The sequence below is a fragment of the Hylaeus volcanicus genome, chromosome 1, assembly GCF_026283585.1.
Source record: "Hylaeus volcanicus isolate JK05 chromosome 1, UHH_iyHylVolc1.0_haploid, whole genome shotgun sequence".
NCBI classification, from domain to species: domain Eukaryota; kingdom Metazoa; phylum Arthropoda; class Insecta; order Hymenoptera; family Colletidae; genus Hylaeus; species Hylaeus volcanicus.
Window position 1 is genome coordinate 28,393,444 of NC_071976.1, and position 11,593 is coordinate 28,405,036.

Genomic DNA, 11,593 nt, shown 5'->3' on the forward strand with positions numbered 1-11,593 from the left:
CTTTATCGATAGAGTGATCTACATTATCGACCTTTATCGATAAAATCTTCTACATTACCAAGCTTCATCGATAGAGTGTTCTACATTACCAAGCTTCATCGATAGAGTGCTCTACATTATCGAACTTTATCGATAGAGTGATCTACATTATCAATGATTATTTTTATAAGCAACTTAACTTCCGGAGCCCATCAATTGAGCGACAAATATTTGTGGTTACTACACTTTTTAATTTATTAGTAAACAAATAAAAGTTTCCTTCGAAAACCAATTACTGTATTTTACGGTGTTTGAAAAACTCTGTAAAGTGGTATTTTTGTTTTTAATGCTAAAATATCGTTATGAAATGTGTTCACAAATATACTACTGTCTTTTGAGGCTAATCGATTGTTCGCGATTGTATATTTTGCGATGGTTTATACCGAGATTGTGTCTACTCTAGAATGATAAGGTAGAAATTTGATACTGCGGATTTCCTTGAGATCGTAATCACAGGTTTTAGATAACATTGTCTAGAATAGATTATCTCGTTATTCTTCACAAAATAATCTTGCATCGACAGAACGAGAGTAAAATTGGTTAAAAGCAAAAAAATGATGGCCAGAAACGACGTTACTTTCCAGTCCACCTAATATATGTATACATACAAATTAAATCTACACTGTCAAATTTTCTTTTTCGAACGTCCCTTTATATGTAAAAAAAAAGTTTCAATAACAAAAATTAATTATATCTGGAAATTATATGCGTTAGAAAAATATATTAGCTGGACCAGACTCCCCCCTTAAGTAACACTAAAGATTAAAACGTACTCAAAGAACAAAATCTGAGATACCGTTTCATTTAGTGTCCAATTTCACGTGGAACGACTCGCTAGAATTTGTTATTTTATGAATAAGTATTGAATTCAGTAAAGAAAGTCCGAGAATTAATTTGCACACTTAATACTTCTAGAGCTTGGGATCTACCCAATCAGGATTGGAGCCTACTTGTAAGGTGCTTGACGCCATCGCTAGCCGTCTCTGTTCGTTGAACGAACGTCGCAATTTCTGTCCCGTTCCTTTTTTTTTTCTTTTTCTACCCACCCAGGACATCGCGTTAACCGCTCCGTGAGCATTTCCACCCCTTCGACCCCCGCGGTGGAGGAGCGCGGCACGGCATCGCGACGTCGTCGTCGGGACGAAACTCGATCATCCGCGGTGCACTTCTCGGTAACGAGATTCTTTCGAATGTAACCACCGACGAGCCTGGAACGGAAAACTCTTTTGAGACGTGTCGTAATTTACCGGAGTGGATGGCCCCCGACCAGCAAGATGCACCTTCCGGTTTACCTTCTAGCCGAGGATTCGATTTCTGCTGTTTTCTCCTCTCGAAACGAACGAGAACGGTTATTTACTCTTAGGGAAGCTAAAAGTGCCGGGGTCGTTGGGATCACTGGACCGTACACTGGGACAAAATCCCCCGAAACGTGTAATTAAGGATTTCGAAGAATAATTACGATCGTGGCAGGGAAGGGGAACATTCGAGAACAAAATGTGGCAGAAGGCTATAAAAAATGTTTGAAAATTTCTCGAGAACTAATAATTTTTTTGCCATGGTACCCTAATCATTTTTTACGTAGAATGAACGGAAGAATCGATCTGTTTAAACAAAAGTATGCATTTCTATTTAGAGAAATGATGCAATTGTTAATTGCATATGCACTGCTGCATCTAAAAAAAATTTAAAGGCCTACAGATGTAGTGCTCTTCGAACCATTTGTCTCTCTCCTTTGGCATTTTTTCGTAAATGCAATAATGACGGAGTTATGACTTGAAACACTTCCAATGAAACAATTAAACGGTACAAAAAAAATATATTCAATTTCAAATGATCTACATTAAAAATTGTAGACTTTACAAAGTGTATTTGAATCTCTCTAATGTAAAGCTACATTCTTTTAAAACGTACTATCTGGTTTTTGTATAACATTTGTTGTTATTCAATAACGACATTGTTTAAAGTAATTAAAGTTTAATAAAAAATTCAATGCTCTAATTCGATATTTAATAACTAGATATTCAATAATGATATTTGTAAATAAACCGCATGATATCTAATACAATGTTTAAGTTGCTTCAGAAATGTACATACTTGTCTGCTAATATATTTAGCCGACCAAAACTTCCATGTGTTAAAACATCACCGAATCACTGGAAACGTATGTACTTAAAGCACAGAATAAAACGATTAAAAATATGCAAACGAATACTACTTAAAAGTTTCCTACTATTTTCATAGTTTGCCCATCGCGTTGATGCTAAAAATAAGTTCGAGTTTGGCAATCGATAATGATTCCAGTGACGCGCTTTTTCTTTCTTAAAATTTCCTCTCGATGGATCTATACAAATAAATAAATAAATATATATATATTTTTTTTAGAAGCGATGGACACGTTATGATTTCAACCAGCAACGAATCAACTCGCATTAAACACAATTACCAGCGACAGATGACGTAGGGTACCGAATTAGTGGGTACTCGTTATCCGGCAAATTGATCAAATTGCCTGTACTGGAGTGTATTTATTCATCGGAATGGCTGCGAGGTCGAACGTATCAATTCTGATAAGTTGCACCTGTTTTTATACAATATCAAAATAAAAGCGCAAAGTGCGTTCTTGTACCATGTATATCACGTCATCCTTTGCCACAACAGAATGCTGAAGATCAAATTCAATGTGAAGATGGTGGATGATAAATTTTGAGTTTTCAAAGTTATGGAACGATCTGAACTGTCGTCATTTTTGACCAAACCACCTTAATATGCATTTATACTACAGTTTTACATATACATATATATAATGTTCATAGTTAACAACTTTCATTTGTAGCTTATGTTGTTTCTCGATTTTATTATTGAAAGTTCTAGCACAATCAAAATTGTGATTTTGTTTATTTTTTTAATTTGTTTGATTACCTATTTTAAGATACGCGGATAACAAAATTGTACGTAGTCTTCCCAAGAGTATCTTATGTACTCTTTTCGTGTGATCCAGGGATGGTAAACCTAGTGTGAAATAAACAAGTTGTTAGCCTCATTAAGTATTTTTATATTGTTTACAAAGATTCTCAGCATTGATTTTTTGCTGAACGAAAGTAAACTAAATAGATATTTTCAAGATTAATGCTTAGAAAAGAACACTGTGCCGAGCAAAATGATCTATTGTTATGCTGCGTTTCTAATCAGCTCGTAAGTGTAAATCTCCAAACAATGCTACAGTACTAAAAGATAATAAATATCATTTATGGTTCTGAAATGATACTTTTGTCGCTGATAAGTTCTTAATTAAAGTGATCAAACACGTACACGTAAAATGACATAACAAAATAGAACGTAGGAAACACTTGACAGAATCATTATAAAATCCACGCCTAACGTTGCACATTTTTATATTCGTGAACATCAAATTCAATTAATCCTATCCCTCTTTATTCCAACATTCCTAAATAAAAGTCTTCACTACTGCAAATAATCGATTTCAAGCCAAACATACGTGGAATAAAATGATACAAAGTGATATAAAGTGGTAAATGATAAAATAAGGCCAAATGTTTTTTTTACGGGACCAAGTGGCAGTGATGCTTTACAAGATACAAGAAATTTCATTCCGATTGGTCATGCTATCTCGACGTAACTGGTGAACATACATTAAAAAAAAAAAAAAAAAACATATATACATGTCGACATCAGTAACCTCCTCCTTTTCGAAGTCGGTTAAAAAACCTCGAATATCTAAACCTCCATTACCAAAATTCTCTATTAAACGAACTCGCTGTTATTCCGACTCTTCATTTTAAACTTAGGATTTTACATTTGAGTGTTTAGAAAATGGACTCATGTGGAACGAGGCGTAACAAAAATGTAACTTTATAGAATTAAATCAGTTAAAAAAATTGTGTGATTTAGCAACTGCATTGATTTAGAATCCTTGAAACTTTAACCAAATTATATGTATGTTTAATATTTATGATTCGTATTATCTCAATATTCACGTTCTACTTTTTCAAATATTAGGTTGTCCCGAATGTTTCTTTCGCGAGTTGCACTCGCTTATTTTAAGTGGTCGTGTTTATATAAATAGGCAATCTAATTTTTATTTACATAATTTTATATACATAATTAATTCGCGAGTTGCACTCAATTATTTTATGTGGTCGTGTTTATATAAATAGGCAATCTAATTTCATAGATATTCACGTTGTAACAGTAATGGAGCAAAATGAGTCGTGCACAATTCAGTAATGTAACATAAAACATAAACTATTGTGCATGTATTACTTATTAATAAAGCGAAAGAAACTTTTCGGACAACCTAATACATATGAATCGTTCATTTTAAATGTGCCATGAATCACAATTACAATCGAGTGACATCTATTTAACCATTAAACGAAGTGACTTATGCGATTTGCAAAATAAACGGCTCGTCTAGTATGAAGGTCAACATTAAGAAACTACAAAAAATGTTCTATTATCGGAACGTTCTCTCTCAGACAATACTGTAGCAGCGATGGCGAGGTAACTCTTTGTCCGAAGGGTGCAAACGCGGGCAAGGAAACTCGTGACACGGGCAGCTGTTCGAATTACATTGGGCTTGCCCCTGACGCGTGGACGGTTTATTGACACACACTCCAGGCGACCGCGTATTATTACCAGTGTCGTGTCGTGCGTTCGCCACGAAATGCGTGGCCCGTTTTTTGAAAGAAAGAAAAAAAAAAACACTCGACGGAGCATCAGGACGAATCTCGGTTCACGCACCGAGAGATGAAGAAAATCAACAACGGCTCTACTTCTATGATCTTCCCTCCATAAGCTCTCGTTTTTCTCCTTTGATAACGACTAAACGTGCGCAAAATTCTTATCCACGTAACATATTTCGAATAGGTAATGAATAGACTGCGGACCTTCATGCGAAATAAAATCTTCGCGAATGTGCCTACAAAAATGAAACCTAAATAGGAATTTATTTTATTCAGCAAATATTATAACGTGAACTTTACTTTCAATCTTTTTTATATTCTTGCATATTGTTTCCATTTTGTAGTTTCTTGCACACTCAAATTTCCTATGAATCCATAAAGATCCGCAGTCTAGTAATGAATAAAAGATGAACATATTCTCTTCCATTATTTGTTCAATAAAAATTTTAGTCGGAATTATACAATCATATAAAAAACCTTATCTAAATAACTATTTAATCCTGCAACAACATTGCGAATAAATTGCAACATAGAATATTTATTCATCATTTGTTATTCAAATAAAATTCCCATCAACTTATAATTTGCATTTTCCATTTTCCTTTTTCTTGTTGTATAGTTGATTACTTTATCATTAAATAATGTATATCGCGTGCATTCGGTTTGAGAGAATTGTGTCCAAGTGTGCAGATTAATTTATCTATAAAGTCAGAGAAAATATTTAATCGATAATCCAGACAAACTTTCTACTCCTGGAGATGTACTGATTTGGAGGATGGCAGTACCACCTGATATTTCTCTAATCATGTGATTTGGTGAGGGGAAATGTTGATAAGCATTAGTTTCCCCTGGAGACTCGAAATTTAGAGACGATCCTGTTATAGATGTTACTAAATTTCTGTGTTTGGAGATTCAATGGACATTTTAAACGCTCTAAATGTACAATATACGTACCGTCTCAGATAATAACAGTTTATAATAAGTTTAGTTATTAACTATATAATTAGTATAATTTTAGTTTATAATAACTTTTTTCTACGTCCAGAATTTCGACTATGCAAACGATTATAAATATTTATATAAAAATGTATTTTCCTGTATGGTCTTAACATTGTTTGTTTGAATCTTTAACTATTGCCAGGTTGAAATATTTATGTTTTTAATCAATACTTTTCGAAAAAAAGTTCTGAGATAACAATGCTAAATTTTTTAATTCATAATTTGTTGCGAATTGTTGTTAATACCTTTCATTATATTGTGTATTACCTTGCTTGTCTTACATTTTTAGTTATATATCCCGAAGGTATTTGAATTGTACATTTTGAAACAAGAAAACAAAACGACAATAAAAACAGAAATGTACAATTTATCGCTCTCTATTGTTCGTCTACCACAATAAAAAAATGTACACTAACATGGCACTAATAAGGAAGAGACAAACCGTCTGCCACGTACAAATTAACGTGACACTTCAGTCTAAACAAGCGTCGTTAATCCAGTATTTCTGATTCATCGAGTTGAAATACCGCGCGGCATCCGTTGCTCCCAGCGATTCATGCAGAAGATGAAGTCGCGAACACAGATTTACCGAGCGGTTAACGTTCCGTTCGTGATTGGTGTACGAGCTTAATTATTCGTCGAGAGGTATATCATGCACTCGTAGAGAGACGATGCTCGTTGTAAACGTTGCATACGAGACCAGTAGGTATCAGTGGCACTGACATGACGTATACCGTTGAAAGAGGATAGAAAGAGACGAGATAGAAGATCGTGTTTCCACGCTTCGGGCCACACGCATATGCTTTTGACATTTCACGTCCGGTAGCGTCTTATGAATGATCGCTCCGCTTGCATTTAGATTAACGCGGTATCCACGATTAGTGGCGTTCGATAAAGTTCAGGCTCGAGTAAATCCTCGCGACACGCTTCGTTCGTCGGGCACAAGTATAAAAACATGATTGACAAGAGTGAAAAAAAAGAACGGAGAAACGGTCACGGCGGCCGGGTCTCCGCCGTTGTTACGGAACATCGTACGCTCTCTTTCATCATAGGTCGTAGTACGAGAACCCTCACTCACCTGCATGCTTCTCTGACTTCGGCGTGGAGGCCATCGCTACACGGTAGTATGTCCTCTCGAGCCGTGACACTATCTCACCATTTCCGCGAACGACCGCATCGTACACTACACACCAGTGGCTCACGCGGCGTTTTCAGTCTGATGTAAACCCGACGTGCACCGCTACATCTTCGTTTGTCAGCCATCTTTCGGGGCGCGAGCGCGCGAACCGCCATCTTGCGGCCGCGATTCGAACATAGGCTACTAGGCCACGGACCTGAACTTCGACCATACATACATGGACTGCTCAAGCTATAGTGTAGTCCGTAACCAACATCTCCCATGCCAAAGTTACGAGTAAGCAGTTGTGCGCAAGTGCTATAGTCAGTGGGCGATAGCAGCGGGGAAAGGCGCGAATTGAAATTTTGGACGGTTTGGCGAACTACTCTTTGAGTATATAGAAATGTATATTGAGTATATCTCTATATACTATATGTATAAAGAGTAGGCTTGAGCAGTCCATGTATACAGGGTGTCCCAAAAATGTTGTAACACATTGAAAGGAGTGGTTCGGGAGGTGATTTGAAACAACTTTTTCCTTAGCGAAAATATTGTTCGAGGCTTCGTTGAGGAGATATTAACAGAAAACGCCGACCAATCAAAGCGCGCGTATACCGTTGGAGCGGCCGTGATAGCGAAGGCTACGAGCTAAGCGGCTGCGTCCAATGTCCTTCGATGCATGTCGAGTGCCTTGTTCGCGTACAAGCGCGGCCGCTTAGCACATAGCCTTCGTTATCGCGGCCGCTCCGACGGTATCCGCGCGCTCTGATTGGTCAGTGTTTTCCTTTAATATCTCCTCAACGAAGCCTCGGACAACATTTTCGCTAAGGAAAAAGTTGTTTCAAATCACCTCCCGAACCACCTCTTTCAATGTGTCATAACATTTTTGCGATACCCTGTATATAATCCTGACGGGACGCCACGATAATTTTGCCCGGCGCGCCAATATTGCTAAAATCGGCCCTGGCCTCAGATTATTGGATAGTGACGGAACTGATACGATACATATCGATGATATTTGAGCGATTCGATATCAAAGTAGATTCTCAATTATCAGGGTCAATGAATTTTTTCAATTCAACTAATCATGGCTTCATAACTTTAAACATTTCAGGATCCAAACGAAATAATACAAAATTTTAAAATAAAAAAGCTTGACATAAATTATTAAATAAGTCTGTTAATATTTTCATGTTACTTTTTCGTCAATGGTAGCTTTACACATACAGATATTATAGAAGAGCAGGGGAGTCATAGGCCTGCATGGAAATGGAAATGTCCCACGGTTAGAAAGAGAAAAAAAGAATCAATTTTATCATCGCCATTTAAATTTGCTATACGTGTTTCGGAATTTCTTCGATGGAAACGGTATACTACACAACTAACGGTCGTAGGTAGCGCCAAAAGTTGACCAAAGTAAGATGGCCGAAAGACTTTTAAAGGTTGATCCCCCTTCCGTTTATTATCAGAACCACGCGACAGCATACACCGCCCTTCAGGTTCACTAGACCAATATGGCCGACGGGCTGTCAACCGGGTGACACTTCACTCAATTTTTGTCCGCATAGGATGTTCAGAAACTGTTGACATCCACAAGCAGAACGCGACCACGTGCGTGCAACCGCGAACTGCGGCACTGGTTAAGCCTGCTACGTCTATCAACACCACGAATCATATCGCTGTAGTGAAAATTAGACTAAGGAGTGGCGGCGCAACGACTGACTCTGGTACTGGTACAGTGACACACAAAAATCGACGGTTCGTCGATGACCGGTACAATCTCTAACAAAAAATAGTTCATTGCCTTGCAATGATAACGGTGCCAAAGAGGAGTGAGTACTAAGAAACGAGTCAGAGAGTACACAATAAACTTGACTCGTTCTCTTATGTACCAAATAATCGTTTTTAAAACATGAAGTGTTACTTATTAAATGTATTTTATTTCTATATGTTTTTCAAGAATTAATATTAACGGCTTCGACTATATGTATATATAAGTATAGACTGCTAATGCTACGTCTCCCTACTTTTCCAATGGAACAATCGTACGTCAAGTGTCTCAAACATTAAGCGAGATATATCGAAGTTCAGGCTTCCCCTAAAATCCCAAACGGCGGTAAATTCGAACATGAAATTAGCTATTTTGTAAGGAAATAAATATTTAGTGTGTTTTTTAAAAAAAATTATATAATATATATTACATATTTGTCTCATATACATAAAGTAGAGTACTTAGTGCTGTTTCATATTATTAATCCTAGATTAAAATGTTTAATTTATAATTTAAGTTTTGCTAGAAACTTTTTAAATAATTTAAAGTTTCTAATCTAAAAGAAATTTAGATTTATACCGAGAATTTCTGAGATTTTTGTCAAAATTGTTTACATATGATTTACATACAAACATACATTACTATTCTAGTAATATGATTAGAAGATTAAAAATTAACGGAAATAAAGTTGTTTAATATCGTAGTTCATGCAATATGGCCGCGCCCTTGCCAATGTTAATGTTTGATACACGTTAGTAACTAGCAGTCCATACTTAATAGTTGAAGATTAATGTCATACATCTATTTGAAAATTGTACTATCAGAAAATCAACAATAATTATACAGAATCATTCCGCAGGGTTGTGTTTGAAATAAGGTTGGTGCCAGCTGTCATGGGGAACTCTGGTTTAAAACAACATTATGAGACCGCGAAGAAGACCGGCACATTAAATTTGTCCCAGGGAAAACTAGACGAATTCCCGCAGAATCTACGTGCTCTGGCGCCGTTATTACGCACGTTAGACCTATCCAAAAACAAATTTGTTCGAATTCCGAACGATATCGGTAACTTTACATTGTTAAAACAATTAAATATCAGTCATAATAAATTGACCGAGTTGCCTGAAGTTCTTGGTGCCTTGACGAAATTAGAAGGTTTAAATGCAGCCTCAAACCAGATCAAAAGCATTCCATGGCCTTTATCGAAACTAACACGTTTGAAACAAGTTAATCTGTCCGACAATCAGATTACTGAATTTCCTCTAATGTTTCGTGATTTAAAGTTTTTGGATATGCTAGATCTGTCTCGGAATCGAATAACAACGATTCCCGATGCCGTCGCAGCGTTGCATGTGGTTGAACTTAACCTCAATCAGAATCAGATATCGGCAATTTCGGAGAAATTGGCTGAATGTCCGCGTTTGAAAACGCTAAGGCTGGAAGAGAATTGTTTGCAGTTGAACGCAATACCCATTAAAATTTTAAAAGATTCGAATGTTTCGGTACTAGCTCTCGAGGGGAACTTATTTGAGATGAAAGAATTTGCCGATGTCGATGGTTACGACAACTACATGGAAAGGTACACCGCGGTTAAGAAAAAGATGTTTTAAGGAACGTTATTATTTAGGTGGACATTTTTGTGACATACCGATTAATCCGCGTGAAGTATGTAAATTATGTAAACATGTTACGAAATAATAGCTATTATGCGATTCTCTATAACTTTGTAAAAAAAATATTCGTATCATATACGCGCAATTATAGCATTCAATACTTGTGATAATGTAATTGTACAAATAAAATGTATCAATCGATTAATTGTGACGATAAATCGAGGTATTCATATTTTTCATACATAGACGAATGTTTAAAATCAAATTCGTGTTCGTATAGAATGTTCATTGCAATACTGTACTCAATGAACAGTATCGAAATTGTATTACCATTAGTATAGCCTTTATTACTAGACTATATTATACCGTTTTTATTGCGTTCCCGCAAAACAGTGCCCTACTTTGTATTCTATAATTAAGTATACATTTCATCGTCGATATTTCTATACATAGTTTATACAACTCTAGGGTATATACACAAGTAAAGCGAATTAATAATTTATTTCGTGAACAATTTTTTCATATGTATCGCACAGTGTTCAATTGTACGTACGAAAATGATAAAAAGTTTACAAGTTTACAAGTTTTAAATCGCTTATCTCAACGTACTATTTCAAATGTTAACGAAAACAAAGTTTTGAACATTTTTTGAATTATTGTGACCACTTATTATAATCGAGCAATGTTGTTATAAACGCATTCCGGAAATCAAACTTTATCAAAATAAATTATGTACGTGTTTTTAATCTATTGCTTTTGTTTACTTCCTTTTCTCGAGTATGAATGTAATATTTAACTATTTTATTATTTTAGCAAGAACGTCTGATCTTTAACATCTCAGAATGGCGTAACCAGTTTGTGCTTTCTCAGCAGAAGAAACTGCTGAAATTAAATGAAAAAAAATTGACAAGTAAGTTACGGGTGGTAAAAAGAGTTGCATGTTTCGCCTTTCAAGTAAGCAACCCTTCACTCGCAGATACGTGAGTAGCGTAAGAATCGTTTCATTAAATGTAAGAGATTTATATTCCACTCTTTTCTTGGCTGAACAATTACGGCTAATTTTAGAGCGCATTATCGTCAGTTAATATGCGAATAATGAATGATCAAAAAATTTCATTTATTTATATGCTCCTCTTTCGTATAGTAGTTTGAGGTTAAGATAGTGGAAATCATCGTTTCTTTATAAACGTTATACGTGATCGCGCTGAACGACTTTGCATTTCGCTTGCAACTTAATCATTAAACATTAGTACCGTTACAGTCTAATAAACTCGACGTGCTATGAAACAGGCTTCTTGTATAATGATAACATTTATTATATAAGTTTTTCTGTTTGTGCATTAAAGTATTC

The 11,593-nt window shown here is 35.8% G+C and overlaps 2 protein-coding genes across 3 annotated transcripts in view; one reads left to right on the forward strand and one right to left on the reverse strand.

Moving 5' to 3' along the window:
- The window catches only part of LOC128875529 (guanine nucleotide-releasing factor 2), an 86,903-nt gene extending 79,781 nt beyond the window's left edge, over positions 1 to 7,122 (reverse strand). Inside the window, exon 1 of the mRNA XM_054121222.1 lies at positions 6,820 to 7,122. Coding sequence (XP_053977197.1) covers positions 6,820 to 6,853 — 34 coding nt within the window. The 5' untranslated portion in view covers positions 6,854 to 7,122. The remainder of the gene's footprint in view (positions 1 to 6,819) is intronic.
- A 1,212-nt stretch (positions 7,123 to 8,334) lies between these two features.
- On the forward strand, positions 8,335 to 10,744 carry LOC128875608 (leucine-rich repeat-containing protein 57). Of its 2 annotated transcripts, none has more exons than XM_054121340.1 (2): positions 8,335 to 8,585; positions 9,489 to 10,744. In XM_054121340.1, the coding sequence occupies exon 2, from the start codon at positions 9,523 to 9,525 to the stop codon at positions 10,237 to 10,239; it is 717 nt and encodes a 238-aa protein (XP_053977315.1). In that variant the 5' UTR covers positions 8,335 to 8,585; positions 9,489 to 9,522; the 3' UTR covers positions 10,240 to 10,744. The 2 variants fall into 2 exon arrangements, with proteins under 2 accessions (XP_053977315.1, XP_053977305.1); XM_054121330.1 differs by having other exon boundaries at positions 8,336 to 8,690.
- The last annotated feature ends 849 nt before the right edge of the window (positions 10,745 to 11,593 follow it).